At 43.3% G+C, this 24251-nt stretch overlaps 1 protein-coding gene across 1 annotated transcript in view; it reads left to right on the top strand.

Moving 5' to 3' along the window:
- Positions 1-11875: 11875 nt before the first annotated feature.
- The window catches only part of ITGB5 (integrin subunit beta 5), a 115483-nt gene continuing 103107 nt past the window's right edge, over positions 11876-24251 (top strand). Inside the window, exons 1-2 of the mRNA XM_077830246.1 lie at positions 11876-12322; positions 18297-18382. Of these exons, the coding sequence (XP_077686372.1) occupies positions 12244-12322; positions 18297-18382 (165 nt within the window). The 5' untranslated portion in view covers positions 11876-12243. The remainder of the gene's footprint in view (positions 12323-18296; positions 18383-24251) is intronic.

Raw genomic sequence — 24251 nt, 5'->3', positions numbered from 1 at the left:
TAAGGGGTGGGGGAATTAAGCTATCTGCACAATTGGGCTGCGCTTTTTTTTTTTTTTAGGTAAGATACATTTTTCTGTTTCAATTAAAAAACATAGCACTGTAGGGCCTTCTTACAGTATTAAACAGTAAATCACCATGCACAACAATCCTTAATGTTACTGGTATCAATGAATATATTGGTGGGTTTTTTTTAAATATGTTTTTTTCTTGCTTAAAGTTTTGGGTTATTTTGAAATAAAATGGATGTATCACAATCATAGTAAACACCCTACAAATACCCATAGCTTTTAAATTTTTTACAGCAAATGCTTGTTCTATAAAAGTATGGTGGATGTTTGTGAACCCTTGAAACATTTCAGTTTTGGGTTAGACCCTTATTTAAATTTGTAAATATATTATTTTAATGATTTTGAGTTGCTAGAAAGAGTCACCCATAGTGTTCAACAACTCCTGGGGTTATATTTAAACTGTCCAATAGCGTCTACGAACTCCTGAAGTTTTATTTCATTTAATATTAATCAGAACTCACCATCCCCACCCATCATGCTGGTACATCTTTCTCAGAAGTGGTTGGGTTTCGGGGTAAAAAATGGGTGCTGTAATAAATTTTCTAATGGGATATTAATAGTTTCCCAACATAGTGCTTGTTACATTTTTTGGAGAGTGGGAGGAGGAAGACACTCAAACCCATTTTTAGGGCCCTCCCTCCCATCCCCACCTGTCTCAAAGAACAATTGTTTTACTGCACAGTTTATTGGATGTCCTGTCTCCTCTGAAGTGAGACTGATTACAAAATAAGATCACTCCTGCAGTTACTCTACAAATAAATCAGAGATATAGCCAGGAAGAGGAAGTGAGTTGCATGGCTGAATCTCTGGAAAATATCTGACAATCCCTTGAGAAATATTTTATATAACTGGTTAATTTTTCAAGGTAACTAAACGGGCACTCTGAGCTACCTTCACAGAGAACCTTGCAGGAATTCCTTATTTTTCTGATTAGCTGTTAAGGTTTTTTTTAGCCATTCATGTTATTTTGTTAAATGTAATAAATATGAAAAGAGAGTGTGTAACTTAACTAACTACAAACCAAACAATGCATGTGTCCCACCTCTAGTCATTGTAGGTTAAATGATTTTACAAGACAAGGACTTTCTTTTTAGGATTTTCATTCCTTCCAGTTGTAAAGGATTTTATCTTTCAAAAGTTGCATAAGCTTCCTTTTATGTATCTAGACAGTAAGCAATTTAAAATTCTGGATGTTTCATGGTGAAAAGGGCAAAGGAAAATGTGTAGGGATTTGCTTAGAACAATAATCTGCTAATGTTTTAAAAGTTTCAGATGAGATTTTAAAAAGCTGAATAGGGGATTTGGAGGCTAACACCAGCTAACTTTAGTGAGAATTTGTTTAGGCAGCTTTGCAAATCTCAGCTTTCACGCTTTCATAGCATTTCACTCACTTGAAATCCCTGCTCCATTGAAGTCAATGGGAGTTTTGCCATTGACTTTGGTATAGCCAGGATTTCCCTGATTCTTTGACATACCAAAGCAAAATGAAATACGACCCAATGATGATTTCCACCAAGGAAACCTCTCCATTGTTTCCATTCCATTTACTCTTCTGATAGAATCTATTAGATCTGTGTTATAAATTGTCATAGTTGTTTTATGTTGCTCTTTTATAGTGTTGCACAAAGTGACTTTCATTTATTCTACTCGGCAAAGTCTTTGTTCAGCCACAAGGTGGTACTGTCACTTCTCAACAGCAGGAATATCCTTTAGAAACCAAAGAACTCTTAATGCATTCATTCTACTTCTGGGTCAACCAGTAACAGATGCTAAACATTGGCTTGGAGTTAATTTTTAACCCCCTTCTGTGTCATAACCTCATGCAACCATGGGTCTATCCCATTGATGGTATTCTTATTAATGTCACAGATCATGGCACGCTTATCAGGATCACAGGTGTGACCCTTCATTTGAGCCATAGATATCCTCTGACCTCATGCACTGAATAGATGACACTTGTATATCCACATTTTAATTAACCGCACTGCTGAAATGAATGATGTAGCCCACCACGGTCAGCTTTTCAGCTGTTATGTTCATGGCACACACACAGACAAGTTAGAGACAAATATAAATACTCTTGCTGGAACATAACACTACTTTCTTTCTTAGAATTCAGCATGATAACACACAAGGACCCCAAAACAGGCTCCTCCCGAACAGAGAGGCACAACTCCCCCACCCTTACTATAGGCTGGCTGGCTGCATCTGGGCCTAACAGCAGTCAGTCTGCACACTTCCCTACAGCACCCCCTAGCTCACAGAACCCCCTAGCCTGCAAGCAGGACCAGGAAAATATCCTGAAATTTAAAGAGACAGCCTACAATTTTAACACAGTTTTTAATACAGCACACCAGCCAATCCACAATTTCTTTAGATTCTAAAAATTAAATCTGGAATAACTTGACAGCCAAACAAAAATCCTTCCGGTTTTGTCTGAGATGATTTGGGAGCATGTCCCACTCCTCCCTTCAAGGATGTGCAGGGCTCTGATGTAAATAATCTATGGATTGTGTTCCCAGGAATGATATTTTCATATGTTCCTGTAAAGTGCCTACTTCATTTCTGAAAACTGTCAGTCGATCAATCAATAACAGAGACAATTAATCAAACACGCTCCTGGTCCTCCATCTCCAAAAATACAGGTATCTATCACTTGGGCTAGAAGAATGTTCCCTCAGGTTGTAGCTGTAGCAGGTCTGATATCCTCTCTGTGGGCCCAGCCACTAAAAGGCAGAATCACACACACAGCCTGTACAGTAAATTGTCCACATAACAAGTGCTATTTTGGCAGGCAGGGCCGCACCCAGCTGCACAGAGAGACAGAGATCCTCTCTGCAAAGATTCAACCTTAGGGGTTTTCCCCAATGCTCTGGTGCCCACTCCCTTTAAGGGGTACAAACGCAAAGGTTTTATGAAATTCGCCCCCTCCCTCAGTGTGGAGGGAGATATGCACAACTTCTTCCCTGCCCCACCCCCTCCATTCGAAATTACATAAACTGGGTTTGGGATGCCACTGAGTCAGCCTATTCTGCCAACCTGGGTGTGGCCCTGCCTGTGTGCTTGGCTGGAAGAGGCTTGTGAGCCTAGCCCAGCAAGGCCCAGTAAAGGGGACCCACGCTGGGAAAAATAGGCCGAGTCAGTGGCATCCCAGCACATCAGGTGACCCCAAAGGGCCCAGACCCGTCACACGGGGGATCTTGACTCCCTGTGTGCTGACATAACTCTGCAGGGTCTTCCTGTGTCCAAGCTCACAGCAAAAAACTGGGGGAAGGGAAAGAGTGGGCAGGGAAGGTGGCACTGTCACTGTAGCAATCCAAGGGGATGCAGTAGAAGTGGAGGCTACCGCAGCACTGAAGCGTTAGTGGCAACCGCAGAGTGGCTCCGTGGCCTGGAGGGGATTCCTTGATGGTTACTTGGGCTGTGATCTGGAACAGTGATAAGGATCTAGCCTCTGGTGAATAAATGAGGTGGTGAAGTCAGGGAGAAATCGGGTCTCAGCCAATGGCATTTCTTTGAAGATCTTTGGAAAGAGAAGGAAAACAGAGAATTGGTTATTAACCTGGTAAGAAAACTGATCTATCAAGTCCCATATCTCGCCTACCACTGTGTCTACTTCCTGATGCTTAAGGAAGTCTGGCAACAGCTCAGATAAGAAGCTGGTGAGAAGGTGTATTAAAACCAGAGCTTTCCATAATGTGCTATGGGGCACCAGGATTCACACAAGTTTGCTTTTTCATTTGTTTCATTTCACTGAGCTTCATTCTCTCTGACTTTGAGTTTTGGGTTCAAACAAAAGCCAGAAAAACTCCAAGCAAATCTCACCTGAAGCCAGCACATCTCCCTTTTGTGGATTGTTTTGGAAAATCATAAATCAGTCCAGGTTGTTCAATCTGAGCCTAGGTATGTGCAGTCTTCCATTTAACTAGGAGCTGCTTGAATCAAAAGATTGACTGGATACTGAGGTACATGCTGCTCCTCCTCCTTGACCTGTCAGCTGCCTCTGACACAATCTACTATGTTCCTCTTCTTGAAATCTTGTCCTCCCTTGGCTTCCGTGACAGTGTCCTCTCCTGGTTCTCCCCCTACCTCTCTAATTGCTCCTTCAGCATGTTCTTCAAAGAATCCTCCTCCAGATCCCTGTCCTTTTCTTCTCACTCTACACCTTACCTCTGGGTAATCTCATCTGTAAACCATTTAACTACCATTCCTAGGCTGATGATTTACAGATCTACCTCGCTATTCCAGACCTGTCCAAACTAAAATCTCAGCCTGTCTTTTTGCCGTCACCTCATGGATGTCCACCCATCAGCTGAAGCTAAACATGACTGTAACAAAGTTCCTAATCTTCTTCTCCCCCTGACAAGCCCTCCCTACTACCTCCTTTTGCAATAACTGTGGATAACACTATCATCCTGCTTGTCACTCAGCCTGGATGTGAGGACCTAGAAAGGTCTGAGTTGAAGATGATACCCAGTTTACAGGCCTATGTCTGACTCTCTCCAATTCTTCTCACATCTCTAAGGTACGGCCTTTCTGATCCATCCATGCAGCTACAACTCTGGTCTCCTTACAACACATCTGGATTACTGCAACATCCTTCTGTCTGGCCTTCACAAATGCAATGTTGCCAAACCCATAACTATTCAGAATGCTATTGCAAAGATCATTTCCCTATCCCATCAATTTGACCATGTCACTCCTCTCTTTTGCATCCCTTTGCTGGCTTCCCCTTCTTTATCACATCAAACATATTGTGCTTGTATTCATGGTCAATCCCCACTCTGTCAATCCAGCATTTCTCACTCACGAGCCAGCTGGCCATGCTCGCCTCTGATTGGCCCATGACATCAGCCGCCATCACTCACTTGTTAAATTTTCAAACAAACACCTTCATGCTTTCGGCCAGGCTGCCCCACACACACTCGAAAGAAGTTCTGGATAAACATCTATCAAGCTACCTCCTTATCCACCTTCACATCTCTCTCCTAAAAACTCTCTCTTTTTGCATTGATTCCTATAATAAATCGTCACTGTTTAGGCTGCTGATGTGCTGAGTCCACCGCCTATCTTGCTGGCCATATTCGTGTCACTGTTTCCTTGTACTTTCCTATGTGTCTGTAGCCATCTGTTGTCTCCTGGTCTTGCAATTTGAAGTGTAAGCTCCTTGGGGCAGGGACTGTCTTGTTCTGTGTTTGTACAGCACCTAGTACGATGGGCTTCTGATCAATGACCAGGGCTCCTAGCTGTTGTTTGCATGAATGCAAACAATTAATAATGATATATGCAGCACCTATGAGCTTTAATGATCATATCTACATGATACAGGCATCCCTCTAATGCAATCTAAATTCTTGGGTCCTATCCCAGCATTCACAGGCTTCAGTGTGAAACCTGGCCAGGAGGGGATTATCTTAGTTGCTCCAAAGTCCTTTCCAGGATTCTAAAGGGGTGTCCCCAGGACACTACAGTTCCCTGGTTGCAGAGTCCTATTGCTTCTCCTATTATTGCACCTACTGGGATTTGATTAAGAGTTCATGCTCTCACCACCTGGCTTCTCCTCCTTTTGGCTCTCATAGTAAATTACAACCCTACGTTTATGACTTTACAGCCATCAGGGAAGTTATCAGGGAAGGATTGAGGTGTCACAATTTCAGGACTAGGATTTCATTGCAGTGTCAACTAGGGGCAAAGCAATGGGCTGTGAAAATGCAACTTCTATTTTAAATTAGAGCTGGACTCACATACCAGTATTCAGATCTGAACAAGGTTAGAGCATGTCTGAGACCAGAGTTTTGCATCAATCCTTATAAAGATAGGAGCCATATTAAAAATCTGGACTAGGGCCTATTAAATGAATCACTTGGTATCTAGAGATATCCCAGCCCTTATTATCTTCCCTCCTTGCCCCAGGCAGGATCCAGGGATTCAGATATTTGGAACTCAGATCCAAATCATCTCTGATTTGGCTTTTGCAAACAAAACATACCTGATTGGGTTTTGCAAAATCCAAATCAGTCCCATTGAGTTTGTTCCTCTCTACTGATGATTGGGGATCAAGAGAACTGAGTTTAAAACGGATCTTAAGCTCAGATGTACTGGAGAGGACTCTCTTGGGTGAAAGTCCTGCCTTAACAGTAGCTTTAAGATGTGCCAGATGAAGCAAACAAAAAAGATGAGCCCCGCAGAGTCCAAGTGCTCTTCCTGTTTCCTTTTCCAGAGGAAATGCGCTGTGACACTTAACTACAAGTCAGGTTTTTTGTTTGGACAGTTCACGGGCCTTATCCAGCAAGGTACTGAATGTCCTCAATGGTTTCAGTGGGAGGTAAGTGTTCTCTGCACCATTGAGTGGGTGCTCAGCGTCTCACAGGATTGAACCACGTGACCTCACAATACAGTAAGTGTAATACTTACCATTTCACATTCAAGGATCCCAGTGTACTTTGCTACCATTAATCAACTGGGCCTCAGAATAGTCCTATGAGAGGTGGTGGTATCCTTATTTTACAGATGAAGAACTTGAGGCTTAGAGAGGTTAAGGGCCTGATCCTGCACCATTGAAGTTAATGGCAAAACTTTCCTTGACTTCAATAGAGCAGGATTGGCCTTTATGCAACTTGTCCATCCATGATCCCAGCTCTGACACATTCGCTTTGTGAATGGAACACAAATCTCCTGAGGTTGCGCTCTAATCCCAGCACCACACTGCTTCCCGAGATGCCATTTCCTCATCAATTTGCATTGCACCTTATATTGAATAATTCTGTTTCCACAGATTACGCTTGCATCTTTCTGGTTTTGGTCCCTTCTTTTGTATAAGGGAATTCTAGGGAAAAGGTGTGTGGCTCATTAAATGCTGTCACACAGAGGAATGCAGGAGGTAATCCTCATTCTCTGACTTTGCTCTATGCTGGTAGCTGCTCTCAGCTTGTCCCCGAATCCTCCAGAGTGTCAGCAATAGGAATGTAGTTCAGAGCCCACCGTAGCAGGCAATTAGAAAGGATTAGATAAAGACTAGTCTAGGAGCTTCAATTCAGGCTGCACATAACCTCATTTAATGGGTTATTTCCTGGCTGTGTAGCCAACCTTACAGACACAGTGGCTGTCCTCACTGTTGTGGGGTGGATTCCTCACATTTAATGGAAAACTATGAAAAAGTCCTTCTCTTGACTTTACTGCTGCTCTATAAATATCTAGGGCAATATCCTTCCTGCTGCTTCTGCACGTGACCAAATGGGAGACAACTGACTTTGCACCATACTCTCCCCCAGGGACCCAGAGAACTTCCTCCACTAAAGCTCTACAGGGTTATTCCTCTACAGGAACTGGGGAGCAGGGCAGGAGCCATGGAATCAAGGAGCAATCACACTCCATAGATTTCCCATTGGAAATGTGACCCTGTGTTAATGCTGCTTAAAGCAGCATTAATACCCTGCTGATTCCCCTCCATGGCTAAGTGGAACTCTCAAAGCTAAGTCTGTAAAGTGAACCACACACAGGGGCTCCTGGATTAGCTGTCTCCCTCTGTCAAGATTCACTGTGGGAGGGAATGATGGAACTGAAACTCTTGGGCCAATCCTTCTCCCACTGAAGTCGATGGCAAAACTCGCACTGAGCAGGACCCGGCCCCCAGTGCCATTTGGTATCCACAACACACACACACACACACACACACACACAAAATCCACCATCCCAGTGGAACTGCAATGACACCAACTAGTCACTAGTTTCACACGGGCCACCAAATAGTCAGTATACGAACTTTGGATGCTACCTAGCTGGGCTAAATACAACCAGTGATATAGTGGTGAAAGGCTGCATCTCCTGGAACCAAGCTCCTGAGGCAACTTCTCTTCAAAAATATACCCTGTATGTCTTCCATCTCTTTCAGTGGTGGGGTTTTTTTTGCCTGACTTTTCCACTGTTGTAGATTTCTCCTCTTACCTCTTGGGTTTCCTTTCTCTGTGTTACTTATTTACCATTCTTCAGCTCTCCCTTGTACATCTGTGGGTTTTTTTTAATCCCCATTGTTTTCCTGTGTAGCAAGAGGAGGGATTATGGGTGAGCTGGGCCAGCACAGGGAGCTCCTGGTAGTTTCTTTTCTTGACAAGCAGGGTGTTTTAAAGCACTCAAGTACTGCAGTCTGCTTATAGGGTATAGCCAATATCATTCTTTATTCAGAACACTGGATTACCTAGAGCATGATGATGTCTCAGGATCCCAGAGCCTGGGCTTCACCATGTCTGCAATTTTATAGCCCTGCAAGCCTGAGTCCCACAAGCTAGGCCAGCTGCGGGTGTCTTATTGCAGCGTAGATATACCCTTACTGTCCACTCTAGGCTGGCATATTCAGAGTTTGGACAGAACTCACTACCATGGTGGGCAAAGGGTAGAGAACCCCCTGCACTGCTGCTTTACCTATCTCATTACACCTTCACAGGGGTTCTGTGGCACAGATTTCCTTTATCCAGGCTCCCCACAAAGGAATGCCTTTTATTCTAGAGGCATGTCAGCAACAGAGTGCGCTGTGGGCCAGGTGGATCTGCACTGTAAATCCAGGGATGAATTTGATTCAGTTTGTAGAACAGACAGATATACACACATAACAGGCTACATTCTCCTCTCTGTTATCAAACCTTTGGGACATATTCCTCCCTGGTGCAACTTGACATGGCTGAAATTACAGCAGGGGTCAATTTGTTTCAGGCACGCTTTGCACACTGCACTTTCAATGAACACTACACACACATTCCTCCTTCAGATCTCTCCTCAAGACCCCACTTTGGCTGTGATACCTGCAACAAAATGGCCAGCTAATGGTGGCTCTTCTCTTTTCAATACGGCAGCTAAGCTTGGGCTATGCACAGGTTTGTTTCAGAATAACGACGTCAGTTTGGAGTGTGACTTTTTTTTTCCTTTTGGGTTTTACCGAGATAGCAGTACAACTCTGTCCTAGTATGGACGCGATTGCACTGGGATAAAGGCAGTGCTTAATTTGTAAGGAAAGAGGTGCCTGGGCTTGAGCAACTTCTTTACTTTCACAACTGACGCGGCAAGCCCAGCAGTGCTGGGGCTCAGCCCTGGCAAGCCTCGGCACAAATTCGGCACCTTTTATCTGCCCTTCTACTGGCATTGCTGATCCAGTGTTGCCAACTCTCCCAGTTATCTCACGCATCACCCCACTTTGGTGGAGCAGAACTAGTCTGGCAACAAAATGACTCAGAAACCAGTCACTCCAGAATTTCAGCTGGGGGAGTGGGAGAGTGGCCCTCTCCTCTGATTAGCTGCTTTTCCAGTTCTGCCTCCTGGGGGAAAGCAGCCAATCAGAGCTGCTGCAGGAAGTGGACGCAGCTCTCTCCCCCTCCTCTCAGGAGCAGACCCCTTTCTCACAGAAGGGGAGAGGGGAGCAGGTACTAGGAGCAGAAAGTGCCCAGCAGCTCAGGGCAGCTGTATAATACCAGGTCTGGGAAGGGGCAGAGAGGGGGGTGAAGAACCCCTGGAGTTGCCAGTCTCCCCTGCCTGGAATGGGGAGAAAAGAATCCTGTTGCATCCCCACATAACTCTGGCCTGGGACAAGGGGTGAAGACCCAGGAGCTGCAGGAGAAGGGGGCGGGAGGGGGTGGGGTGTAGAACTGATTGCTTGGCAGGGGGTTGGGCAGATGTGGGGGTAAAAGCTTCTGCAGTGGGGGCCACAATCACCTCAAATTTGGAAGTGTTGGCAATCTAATTATGTCTCTCTCACACACACAGATTGGGGGCTGGTGGGGGGAGTACAGAAATCAAAAGACAGGCCAAAAATGTAATGTAATCTTAAAAAAACAAAACCCAAATCACCATGATTTTGGGCCAATCCCATGATTGTTGGGGGTCTGATTGATGTTTTTTTAACCTTCGGGGCTGATAATACTGTTTATTCCCCTTTCTACATGAGAAGGAGCTATACATGTGTACTGATATAACTGTGCCCACCCTAAGGGGATTGTACTGCTTTAAAGATATTGGTACAGTGAAAGTGGCACAACTTTTGTGTGCGGACAATTCCTAACAGTGGCCTTGAAGACAGATTACAAATAATTAGTTAAATTAAACCCAGTTCCATGACCTTTCACAGTTATGGCAATACTGAAACAATTGGCCATATTTGTAAAAAATAACTATGAAAGTTAATGGGAATAGAGCAAATATTATAGTTAATATGATTTACATACACAAAATAATGTCAATATTAGATTAGGAATAGAGATGTGAGTGCTCAGTATCTCTTAGGCTCAAACTCTAATGCTCCGCTCCAGCAAACATGTAGCACCATGAGTGGTAAAGCTTTTCAGGATCCAAGCCTAAACTAGTATAACTAATTACTGGAATTTTCCTTTAATGTTGCATAACTGAGTTATAATCCATGAAAACAGAAGAAACTAGTAAATCCAAACAGCAACTGAAACGCCCTCATAAATCCACAATCATCCTCTAGATCTGAAATGTTTGTTCTCTCACTCTGTTACAAATGGACAGAAAATATGTTTTTGGAACCTGCTTCTGAAACTGTAGAAGGCCGGGAGGGAATTAAGGGAATTATCAGTGATATTTAAATAATTCTTCCATTTGGAGTTAACAGAGGACAGGCAATTCAGTTGATTTGAATTGTTCTTTAATGTTTAGTAATGCAGACATACTTAATGCATTTCTGGAAAAGAAAAGTAATGAAAGCAAATGGATGGGCAGGCTTTAAAAACTAGATTTTTATTAGTAAATGTTGGAAAATGTTGATTTCACAGTGCATACACAACTGATGAAAAACTATTTCTATTGATGACACACATTTACAGATAGCCAAAGTAAGAAAAATGTGGTTTGAAAATTTACTAGTTTGTTTAAAGGCTATTGTATATTTGTATTGTAACTTTGTATATTTTTACATTTGATGTTGACAATTTGTGTTTAAATGGTCATAAAACTTTAACTTTTTGAATCTCGGCATACGCTGTCATTAAATGGTGCTTGTCTGTCGTCCTTCTTGGCTGAGCCCTCCTCCCCCAATTTCTCACAACTCTGACAATGTAAATGGATAAAAACAGAAAATGCTTAAGAATAAACAGTGATATTAGCCATTGAAATGACAAAAAAATAAAAAGTGAATTCTTCTAAGCCTATGAACAGATTAGGAAACTATACCCACTTGGAGAGTGTGTGTGTGTGTGTGTGTGTGTGTACACTAGTTCGAAGGCTTGTGCTTGCAGTGTAGCGGAAGGAGTATGGGACTTGTGTCCAGTGTGTGGGCAGAGTATGTGTGTGCATGTCTGCTGTGTGTGTGTGTGTGTGTTGGGGGGAGTATGGGACTTGTGTGCCAGTGTGGGTGAAGAGTGTGAGTGGACGCATGTCTGCTGTTTGTGTGTCTGGGTGGCGTCTAGGAGCGGGTACGTGTGTGTGTGTGTGTTGGGGGGGAGTACGTGTGTCAATTGGCGCGGCGGCTGGGGCATGTGTGTGTTTGACTTGAGAGAGGCATCCCCAGCGGGCGGTTAAGTGTTAAGGATCCCGGCGTGCACACTGGACAGGCTGGGCGGAGGTTTCATATTCGCACCCTCCTGCAGGAAGAAAGTTGCTCAGCCTCGGAGCACGGGGGACCGACCCAGGGAGGGAGGGGACCGACAGAGGGCGCGGGGCAGACCCGGGAGGGAGGGGACAGCGGGAGCCAGGCCCAGGGAGGGAGGGGACCGACAGAGGGCGCGGGGCAGACCCGGGAGGGAGGGGACAGCGGGAGCCAGGCCCAGGGAGGGAGGGGACAGCGGGCGCGGGGCAGACCCGGGGAGGGAGAAATGAAGGGATTAATCCAAGGCTTGGGAAACTTGGCTGCAAACCGGGAGGTCCCGCCACGCAACTCCTGAGCCGGTGGCGCTGCGCTCCAGGCCGTTGCCCGCTGCTGATGGTCGGGGAGGGGACCCCCTGAGGCGCCGCAGGGCTCGCTGCCTGGTCCCCCGGGGAGCGGGGCATGCTCTGCGCCCAGCCCGTCTCCGTGACCTGTTCGCCGGGACAGTAATGCGCGCCCGGCAGCCCGGGATCGCTCCTGCTGCAGCGGCCGAGCGGCTCGCTGCCTCCCGCCGGCCAGGCAGCTGTGGCCGCTGCTAGCTCGGCGGGCTCCTCCGCTGCAGCGCAACCCCACCGCCGGCTGCAGGCACTATGCCCCGGGGACGGGGGCTGTCTTCCCCCAGCGCCGCCCGCCTCTTCGTCCTCTCCGCCCTGCTCCACCACCTCAGGGGTAAGCTGGCTGTTCAGGTCTCACCCGACCGGGAAGCTGGGGGGCTGTTCTGAGTGGAAATTGCGAAGATTGCGCTGCAGGGATAATAGTACTAACCATCAGCTCTGTGGTGGCTTCCTGGGGCTGCACAGGGGCTTGTGGCAAGAGAGAGGGGGGTGGGGAAAGTGACTAGCTGGGGCGGGGGGGGGAGGAGGGGTTGTTTCTTCCTGGCAAGGCATCCCTTTGCCAAGTGCTCAGGAAGGGCGGCCTTCCCCTGAAGCAGCTAAAGACAGATGAAGTGCCCCATTGATGTTCCAGATTCTGGGGGCAAACTGGGTTCTGGATTCCTTCCCTCCCCCCCTTAGAGGGGCAGGTGATCTCCCCCCATCCCCCAGCACAAAAGACTCCTTGAAACACTTTCTGGAGCGAAGGTTATCAATAATCTGTTTCAGAGGGGGTAGCCCTGTTAGTCTGTATCAGCAAAAACAAGAGGAGTCCTTGTGGCACCTTAGAGATGAACACATTTATTTGGGCATAAGCTTTCGTGGGCTAGAACTCACTTCATCAGATGCATGGAGTGGAAAATACAGGAGCAGGTATAAATACATGAAAAGATGGGAATTGCCTTGCCAAGTGTGAGGTCGGGTTTCTAAATAATCGGGGTTTTTTAAATTCCATAACCTTGATACTGTACGTTGTCTACAGGGCCTTTGGACTCAAAGCTCTGTACAGGCGCTATATATATCACAGAGTTCACTTCGTCCACCACCCAGGTGCAGCCACCAATGACTGGGGTTGTTTATCCGGAAGCAGGAAAGAGGTCTCCGTGGTAGGGTTCCCCCATCTGAGCCAAGGGAAAATGTGCACGTTGTGAGGAGGTGTTTTTAATGCTGGGTTTGGCATGTTATAAGGGGCTCTTTATAAAGGAGTTGAACTGGTTTCAAGGCAGAATGTAGTGCAGTAGCTGGTATGTGGTTAATGATACTGCCCGACATGACTCTGACACACCTACCGAAATGAGATAACCGTATCAGGAAAGGAGTAGACCTCACAAAGTGCTCGCACATGCATCATGTTACAGTCCTTGGTTCTCCTCATTTTAGGCCACACAATGAAAGCGCTCGTTCATTCTACATGTGGTTCTGAAAACAACAAACTCCCATCAAATTTGGGGACAGGCTGTTAAATTTTTTTTTTGTAAGTGGTGTCAGGGTGCTCAAGAGTTTTTGGACTGGTATCCCTTTTTACTAGCAATCCCAATAAAAAACATTTTTCCCCCAGAGACTATATATAATTATTATAACTGAGAATAAAAATACAGAGCATGAAAATCAACAGTCCCAATGAAATAGAGCAGTTCACCAGCCCAAAGGTTCTCTTGATTTTTTCCTCCTGTGTTTTGATTGTGTTTTATATTCCCAAATGTTTACCAAATTGCCAAATATCACAGTGGTAAATAATAGCCACATATGCCTTGCTCTTAAAAATACAGATGTTTTGAGTAAGTCACACTTGAGGTGAGTTGTCTTCAGCTAAGCCTGGAATTGCGTGTGCTCAGGTTTCCATATATACTATTGCTTTTTGCTGTTTCTCAAAAGTACCAGATCTCTGTGTCCATTTGGAGCAAATATTGTAACGATAGTACAAGGAGCAGTTGTTATGTGAACAGACCTGATTATCCTTCTCTAAGTGTCCTGAGAGGCCAGTGGAGAGCTAGCCAGCAGTCATATTGACTTGAACCATTTGAACGAAGGGCTCAGCTTTGATTTCCAATAGTTTCTGAACAATTTTGGATTTCACTCCTAATTACAAAGAACAGGCAAATTCTTGCTCATAGATATTCTCCAAGGTCCCCACTTCAAGGTTTTTCTTTTTAATGTGATTATTTATTTTCAGAGTTGGTAGAGACTTGCTATTGAATGTGGCCTAGAAGACCATATCCCTGGATATGAACTGCCTTAAACTTTGTGGGTCTGGATTTTACAACTCAAGCCATTCTCTACTTGGCATGAAAAGGAATAAAGTTTGATTATAATCAACTTCAACAGAAGAAAGATTCCTCCCTAGAATATTGATTAGGCTCACTGAGTGTTTGGGTTACAGGTCTTCAGTGATCTAGATGGCAAGTGGCAGCATTAATAATCATAAAATCTAAAACATTCATTTTATTATCTGTTGATATCTAGGCCTCCTTTCCTTATATTGCTCCTGGCACAGGTTCAGCCCTAATGTGAAAGATGTACTTAATCCAGAGAGCTGTCATTGTTCTCCTCAGCAGGGATGCTTTTATGGCTCCTGGACACCTATTAAAACAGCAGCAATTTGTGATTGTGCTCTGATAATACTGGAAATGGCCACCCTCTTTATTAGTGTAGTGCTGGTCTCTTATAAGGTGAGCCCAATAAACTTCTTTGAGTCCACTATTCATTTATTTACCCCTTGTGTTTACATTATTAACTAGCTACATTTACAAGCTCGTCATCCTGTGGAGAGTGCTATGGCATGGGGCAGTAAAACTCAACAGATTTTCACCATAGATTTTCTTCCATCCTAAGAGATGCTGAGTACTCATAACTCCTACTGACTTCAGCCCCTACATAGCTAAGGTGGATGAAATCTCGCACCTAACTACATGGATACAGAGCTATCTCTGTTTGAGGCAAGCTGGTACATTAAAATGTGTTATGTACTATGGAGTTGGCTATACTGGGCTTTATGGCAGAACTGGCTTAAAAAAAGGTCGCAGCAATTTGCATGGAGCATCTGTTTGGTGGCCTCCCTGGGCGCCTCTCACAAAGTTGCTGTTTGGTGTAGCTCATTCTGCATCATCAGAATTTTGGGATCATAGCTGAGTTATCCTCCTGGGTGCAAATCTTGCCCTTTTCACCCATGGGTGCAGAGGTCCCTCTTGCATTGGAACCAGTGCAGTTCTGCTGTTCCAAGGAAATGGCACGATTTGAGGAAGCCACTCAGAGCCTGCTGGGTGCTTGAGCAGCGTGGAACTAGATACAGGGCAGAGCAATATGGAGAATCGGTGCTGATCCTCCAGCCTCTTGTGGTTGGTGGCATGCAAGCTTGGGTTATGCCAGACGGATGGCATGTTAGCAGCTGTGGAGATCTGTGGCTTCTGAGGGGTGGATTCCTTTCCCAGCTAGAGCTTGTTTGAACATTTTTGTCCAAATATGCTGTTTTGCTGAAGCTGAAATGTGTTAGATGGAGGTGTATCTATTTTAATCAAGTTAGAGAGAGCCTAAGACTCACACTCTAAAGTTTGGTGGTCAGGGCACTGGCCTGGGATGTAGGAAATTTAGGTTCATGTCTCTGCTCCACCTGATTTAGCATAATCTGAGATGAAAAAGTCAGCACTGACTTGGGCAGAGCAGGGACTTGAATCTGGATCTCCCAGGCCAGTGGTGATGCACACCACTCAAATCAAAAAGCTCAGGTTTTGATCCAAAAATGGGCATTGTGACACAATTCCCTTTTTTCCAGCAACGGTTGAAAGGTTTGGTTTTATTCCAGTGCATAATGAAAACAAATGTTGAAACTTCAAAAGCTGCCATGTTCCCTGCACCTTGCTGAGTGGCGTGAGTAGGGTGCTGTGGAGGAGGCATTAGCCCTGGTACAGAATGGGAAAGGCCCAATGAAGGGAACTCTTGGTTTTCATTTTAATAATAACATTAAGACTAGATGATCTTGTGGTTGCTTCTGACCTTAAACTCTATTAATACGTAAATCCTCACAGTCCCATCTATAAATGAGGATAACCCATTTACAATATTTTGTAAAGAAGGTAGGTAAACATTAGCCTCATTTTCCAGACAGAAGGTCAAGTGATGTCTAAATGTCAGTGGGAAAGCCAGGATTAGAACTCAGCTGCTGCTGGCTTCTAGAGATGTCCTCTTAACCATACTACTTGGTAAACATCACAAAATATCATTAGTGAGGCACTGACTTTTCAAAACCAGTATCAGAGACACATCTTGGACATTTAGAGCAGTGGTGCTGGCTGTACCTGCAACAGGAAGGCTGATTTCTACAACAGTTTGTTTTCTCTCCAATTAGGCCCCTCCTTTGCCCCCTGAATTAATTTATAAGGAAAATAAAACACAGCAGTTTTGCTATACTACAAAACCCATTGTTACAAGACTTCTTGTGAGTGGGGCAAGCTTTACAGCTTCTCTGAAAACCACATCTAATTGCATGGTTTGGAAATAGAGTTCAACGTGTTAATTACAGATCTGTGCAGACAGTAGCTCAGTTTTATAATCAATATTTTGTGTCATTTTTTGAATTCTTGAAAAGTCCAGAAATTGGGCTTGGTTTAAGGAGTAAATTGCATGTATATAATAGCAATCAATTAAATAACATTATTGTAATTTTTAACTATTGTTAAATGAAAACAAAACCAGACGGTATCCTTCAGTGAAAACCATTGAAAAAGTACAAGTCATAGCTCCCTTGATTTAGGGAGAGTGAGTTAAAATGAATCATCCTGTGGGTAGATAATTGCCAGTGTGAGACATTGACATAAACAGTCAGGGCACAATCATGACTTAAAAATTGTGATGTGAAAATTACCCTTTACTAGCTTCTAACCTAGAGCATGGCATTCCCTTATACAGCTGTCCAGCTTGATTCACTACTTCCTTCCTCTTCGATACATCCCTCAAACTTGAGTGACTCATACAGCCAAATCCAACATTTAAAATTTTTAAATATAAATGCATTCAAGGAGGGCAGCAGTTGGGACTCAGAAGCCGACATTACAACAAAAAGTTCCTCCTAAAGAGCAAAACTTTAATCAGCCCATTCCAGACATCACCAAGTCCACTCAGCCTTCACTGGCTTTATGCATAGTGCAATAGTGTCTGTGGATATAACTGTCTGCTAATAGATGAGCTGTAGCACGAGGCATGAAATGCTTTCATTGACATTCAGTGTGGGAAAAATAAGTGGGCTCAGAATTCAAGCCCAAGGCATTTCCTTTTAGACTGTGCAGCATCCACATAGACTCGTCTGTTGGAATTTTGTCTAATTAGTTATCGACAGTTGACGTTAATAGCTGCACACTGGAGCACAGAGACATCAATGGTTATTTTCATCATATCTACAGACACCATTAAACTTACGCTGTTGCATTCAAATCTAATACTTTTGATGTTTAGTACGATTTAACCCTAGTGATGACAACTCAGCACTAATTTAATGTGCTCAGAACCTCCATACTAGATTCTGGGTATAAAATCCTGTTGGTTGTCTTTACTCTGCATGACGCTAATAATTTAAGGGTGCCGATAACATTGCAAGTTGTGTGTGCCGGAGTCAATGTGTGTTTTGCATTAGCACTCCACGTAAAAAACATACTACCATAAAGCGCGGACCAACATGTTCCATTCTAAGATGCATTGGACACTACCCAATATAAACGAGCTGTCTTGCTTAACCTGGATATCCTATGGAAATGACTCTTAATAAATTAAAGCAATTTTGAGTAAGGAGGTGACTCAGTTATGTAAATCACTCGTGTGGAAGTGGGGATCGGAGATAATTAAAGGTTAATTTAAGATTTAAAAGATATATTAATATTTTACCCTACTAGTTCATTCAGATGAAAAGGAATAATAACAATAATAATCATAAAAAGCCTACTGGGACTTGTTTTGCCAGCTTTTAAAAGTCAGTGTTATCTAGGATTTGCAAGGAGCAACATTCATGTCAACGTAATGACTGTTGTGTTCTAGCAGAAGTCTTGGAAATATTTAATTAGATTGATCAATTGACTAACTCTTCCAAAAATTAATTGATCTGAGCGGGGAGGAAAGGAAATCACTAGAGTCCTAATTTTCGGTGGTTCAAACTCCAAAGGCCTGTGAAATGTTTAATCTTACATTAATGGTTACATAGAGTGTATTGCGATGAGCAATAAGTTACCAATTTCAAGCTATTTCACCTGTAAGATGACCCCATTCGCTGTTGTTTTTTATTGTTGAAGGTCTCAATATTTGCACAAGTGGAAGTGCTACCTCCTGTGAAGAGTGTCTGCTCATTCATCCAAAATGCGCTTGGTGCTCCAAAGAGGTACGTACATGGTCTTGCTTTTCTGTTTCGCTTGTGGGCTTTTAGTTAGTTGTGGGTTAATATAAACTGCTCACTGCAAAACACAGAGATGGACTTTCCTTTCCTTTCCCTCTTCCCAGAACCATTCCCCACTGAAAAAGATTGGTAAAGACGAGGGGAGTTCTTCCACGCCCCACCTGTTTAGACTATCTCACACACATAATTTATAAGCTCTTTGACAAACCGAGAAGTGGATCTGCTTTTCCCTTTCTATGCATCCTAAATATACTTGCACTGAGCAAATGCTAGAGTGCAATAACCTCGCTGGGTCAGCATGTTTTGCTGAATTAATCCCATACGTCGTATTTTCAGACCACTGTGTGTTGCTGAATGTTGCACTATGTGAATTCCTTTTCACTGAAGGTTGGACGATGGTCACATCCTCAGTCGGTTTTACTGGAGTTCTAACGACCCTAGTCACTAGCATTTGACTTTATATTTTATAAACTAGCTACTGTTTCTGCAAAGCCTGGAAAGAATCTGATTGTGCGCTTGGCCATACTTTCCATAGTGTTTGCATAATGCCAGGACCTGGTGGTCAGATCTGGGAATATTCAGCTTCCAAACTTCCTGTGTGGGCAGAAATGATTGGATCTCTTCCTTAAATAGTATCCAAATGGAGGAGGATTGCAGAGTGCTCAAAGGTCAGGGGCTGGGTTTGGAAATATAGGGCAAGATTATACCCTCTTACACCCCTGTATAGGCTAAATGCTTGGAAAGGTTACAGACCAGGAAGAAGAGCAGTCTCGACTGGGCTGCTACTCCCCTCTGCCACGCAGGTGGGCAGGCTGGGACTGAGAGAGGGCAGAGCCTTTGATCTACCCTTGCCATGTGCTGTTCTGTATAGCTGAGCCAACACAGAGGAGGAAGAAGAAAAGGAGTACTTGTGGCACCTTAGAGACTAACCAATTTATTTGAGCATAAGCTTTCGTGAGCTACAGCTCACTTCATCGGAAGTGAGCTGTAGCTCACGAAAGCTTATGCTCAAATAAATTGGTTAGTCTCTAAGGTGCCACAAGTACTCCTTTTCTTTTTGCGAATACAGACTAACACGGCTGTTACTCTGAAACAGAGGAGGAAGCAATCTACATTAAATATAGGCTTGTTTTTCCCCCTGGAGGAAAGGTGGAATCAGGGAGGGAATTGTGGCGATTCCCCCCCCCCCCCGACTCTTCCTGGGGCACTGCAGCTACATGCTGCCCTTTTCACAGGACAGATTGAAAACTGGCAGTGTAGCCCATAAAAACGTACTGCCACACTGTCTTGTGTCCAGATTTACAGTGCGTGTTTATAATATATACACTACCTAATAAAATGATAGCCTTAAATTATTACTTATGTAGTGTCCTAAATTGTGCATAGTGCTTGAGAGAAACAAAAAGCATGATCCCTGCCCTAAAGAGCTTATAATGTATGCACAGAGTGCTCATCTCCTTGGAGGGCTGGGACCTAAGTTAAAACCTACCTGATGAGCTATGATTCCAAACGCTGGACTGGGAGGGGAAGTACAGTGTACTGCAAAGATCTTGTGGTCACTTTGCTTAGAAATGCAGATGTCATGTGGGTTCTGAAGAACTGATGCTGGTTGTCGAGCTCATCATTGCCATGTGCCTAGTGTATTGGGCCCTACGTGAGTTTAATTATCTGGATCCTCAAATGGAGAGGGGGAAAAAGATCAAGAAATTCTGTTCATAATCCCTTTAGGAGCTTGCATAAGAAACTGAGCAAAAGTCATTGTATGAAGAACAAAGAGCAGTTGTGACTTACTGTAGCTGTTTTATTGCTGGGCCCTAGATCTGTGATTAAGGAGGTTCACTGCTTGTGTGGCCATCAACTGGTTTGGCCAGAGGTAAAATTCTCAAGTTTTTTGCTGCCCATTTCTGCACTGCTACTTTTCTTCTAGTTCAGTTAGGACATTTTGTGTCATTTCTTTTTTAAATTTCTTTTGTCATAGTCTTGAGCTGAAAGGCAGAACCGCTGTAGTGCTCAGACACTTTGTTAGCTTTCATTTATTCATAGGCACAGCTACGACTGTTAGGGGAAACCTGTTAAGACTGCATTACTGTGTAACCTAAAATCGTAATAGTTTTCATGCCATTGAAAAGAGTGCATAGTGTGTACAGGGAGGAGGAATGCAGCAAAAGCCTCTGCTTTTGAGACATCTTGTATACAGCTGCAAAAACTATTTCAGCCAAGTAATCGGTGGTGGTGATTTTAGAATACAGGAATGTTGTCTATTAAGCTGTGGGTATTCAATAGGCTTTTTTTCTTGGCATAGAAAGGCAATTTTTGAACAATTCTGCCAGTGCAAATGTTTGTCTGGTAGTTGTGGTGACTGTTAATTGTAGGTCAGTTTTTGGCACTAGTGTGATGTTGCATAGCAAGCCATAGATTTTTTTTTTTTTTGTAATGATTTCTAAATGGAATTTGGGGCAAAAAGGGGAAAAATCTATTTACAAGAGAGAAATACATTCTTCGATCTAGGTTGGGTCAGCTATTTAAATATCCATTTCAAAGCCTTTCTTTGCAAATACCAATCATAATAATGAAATAATAAACTGGCCAGTTAAGAACCATGTATTTCTAAAAGACAGTGTTTTTAACTGTATTATAAATGTCACCTTGGATTATTAATTCTGAAAATCTAAAAACATTCTTGGTTTGCATATCACTTTTGTCTATTTCTCTTAAACTTGAACAATGAAAACACAGTAGTCTAGTCAGTTATATTTTCTGATAGTGGATTTCTAGACCATTTCACTTTCATATTTTCATTAATTAGCATTTATAGCCCAAGCATTGTAGCATTATTCTGCCAGGGAATGCCGATTTTAAACCAAATATGGCTCCATTGGAACTTAAACTCATGGAGGTATTTCCCATGTCTAAAGTTTTGTAGATGGATGTTTTTACAAAATATAAATAATTTGGGTGTTAAAATGGTATCAGTATAATAGCATGTATTATATTCTCAGTTTGTATTCCCCAAAATAATTTTCTGACCAGTGATCTTTATAGTGTTAGCTCCTAAAACCCATGAAATATTTATGGGTATAGTACTAACTTAATGCACTCCAATACTGAAAAAGAGCCCTCAAAAATGGATAGCTTTTGGTGTTTTAGTTACTCCGTGGTATTGTGTTAGCACGGTCAGAACAGAAATCACTAAGACTGTCAAGTTTCCTTCCTGACTCTGAACTCTAGGGTACGGATGTGGGGACCTGCATGAAAACCCCTTAAGCTTATTTTTACCAGCTTAGGTTAAAACTTCCCCAAGGTACAAACTATTTTACCTTTTGCTCTTGGACTTTATTGCTGCCACCACCAAGCATCTAACAAATATATGACAGGGAAGGAGCCCGCTTAGAAACGTCTTCCCCCCCAGATCCTCCCCAAACCCTACACCCCCTTTCCTGGGGAAGGCTTGATAAAAATCCTCACCAATTTGCATAGGTGAACACAGACCCAAACCCTTGGGTCTTAAGAACAATGAAAAATCAATCAGGTTCTTAAAAGAAGAATTTTAATTGAAGAAAAAAAGTAAAAGAATCACCTCTGTAAAATCAGGATGGTAAATACCTTACAGGGTAATCAGATTCAAAACATAGAGAATCCCTCTAGTCAAAACCTTAAGTTACAAGAAGACACAAAACAGGAGTATACATTCCATTCAGCACAACTTATTTTATCAGCCATTTAAACAAAACAGAATCGAACACATATCTAGCTAGATTACTTACTAAGTTCTAAGACTCCATTCCTTTTCTGTTCCCGGCAAAAGCATCACACAAACAGAGAGACCCTTTGTTTCTCCTCCCCTCCAGCTTTGAAAGTATCTTGTCTCCTCATTGGTCATTTTGGTCAGGTGCCAGCGAGGTTATCCTAGCTTCTTAACCCTTTACAGGTGAAAGGGTTTTTCCTCTGGCCAGGAGGAATTTTAAAGGTGTTTACCCTTCCCTTTATATTTATGACAAAGACCCAATAAACATGGAAGCCAACGATGCCATTTTGACAGTCACTTTTCAGAGCAGAACTGCATGTTAGGGTGTGGGCTCTGATGAGAACTATCACACAGCTGGCTCTAGCTGAACTTTCCCTGCATGTAGCTGGTGGCTTGTGGTTAGATAATTGAAAGTGCTGTAATAACCTTTTCCCTCTTCTTATGTGACCAGATGGAACAAGGGACTCTTTAAAATGTGATTAACAGTTTGAATCCTACCTCCTTTCGTTGTGATTGAGGCAAAATGTCTTTAAAGTGCAGTGTGTGTGTTCTGAGGGGCTCCCAGCAAGCAATTCCAGTTCATTGCCCAGTGTGAGTTCTGCCTGTCTTAGGCCTCGTCTACACTTAAAATGTAGATCGACATAGCTACATCGCTCAGGGGTGTGAAATATCTACTGCCCCTATTAAAAACCTGGAAATGAACACAAATTTGGTTGGCTCATGGCAGAGCACCTTGAAAGCTGGGACTGAAATGTGTCAATTTAAATCGCCTACTCCGCACCATGTGACCTTGCGGGGAGGGAAGAACTGTAGAGAAGAACGAGTCAGAGACTCCAGCTGGTGGGAGCAGCTGTAGAAACAGCTGGAACAGGGATCTTTGGCCATTCAGACAACTTTCTGCAGGTTTGACTGGACTTTTTCTGCCCTGTGCTGATTGATCATTTGCTCCAATCTCTTAGTCTCTTCACTTCACATCTTCCCCTCCTACCCTCTTTTCCACTGCCCTGTCCCCTTCATTCCTGTTTCTTTTAATGCCCCCTCTCTCTTTCCTGTTGTTTCCATTCATCTGATCCACTCCTAACTAACCCCTCTTCCAAATAATGAAACAAACATATTTGCCACCATTACCTTGTTCACTCTGCTTGTGTGTTCTACCCTTTCCCCCTTTCCCGTGTCTCTAGTCTACTTAAATTTGTGATCTCTTCTAGGCAAGGGCTGTTTGTTACTCTGTTTGTACAGTGCCTAGCACAAAGGGGCCCCATTCGTGGCTGGTCCTTAGGCACTACCCTGATAAACATGATTAATAATCTCTTAAAGAAGAAACTGCAAGATATGCAGATTTAAGTGGATAGTATTGAAAGCCTCTCCATAGTGTGGTTTTTAAAGATGATGCAATGGCAGGGGTATCTGAGTAAAAATATGTCAGAGAAATAGAATATGGATTTGCAAAGTGATTGAAACAGCTACAGCCTGCCCCTTTCTGCTGGAATCTAGAGAAAAACCAGAATCCTTTCTTCAGACTGCTAAGGCCTTACATATTCCTTTCAAACTTGTACTAATTTGTACAGTGTTTGGGCTTTTTCATCAGCGTAATGTTTTCTGGGTGGCAGCAGAGGAATCTAGCTGACCTCCCCTTGGAGGCCTGTTTGCCAATATTGCTGGAGCTGCTCAGGTGTGCTGGTGAAAGCAGATGGCTCTGATGGAAGCTCTTCTTTCATAGTGGGAGCTGCCATTGCACCTTTATTTCCTGCCAAACTTAGCCTCATATGGAACGAGCAAAAGGAGAAAAAAAAAAAAAAGCTGGTCTCATCAAAACCACTGGAAAAAATGTCATCTTTGGTATTTATGCTGGGAAGCTGAGGGGGGAACAAGAGATATTATTGAGAAATGAATCAAATGATGAAGCTAAGGAAAGGGAAATTTAGGCTGAATTAATGTAAGATTGGACTGAATAAAGAAGAAATAAATGCCAGGGAAAAATCCGGCACAGATCAAGGCAGGAATTAAATTATTATATGAACTAAATGTTTCCTACAGTGAATCAAGTTGTTTTGTATATAATTTGTCTATTGTTGTTCCAGTTCTTTTTTTGTCTAACCTTTGTTTGCT

The sequence above is a fragment of the Eretmochelys imbricata genome, chromosome 11, assembly GCF_965152235.1.
Source record: "Eretmochelys imbricata isolate rEreImb1 chromosome 11, rEreImb1.hap1, whole genome shotgun sequence".
NCBI lineage: Eukaryota > Metazoa > Chordata > Testudines > Cheloniidae > Eretmochelys > Eretmochelys imbricata.
This window is presented reverse-complemented; position numbering and strand designations above follow the sequence as displayed.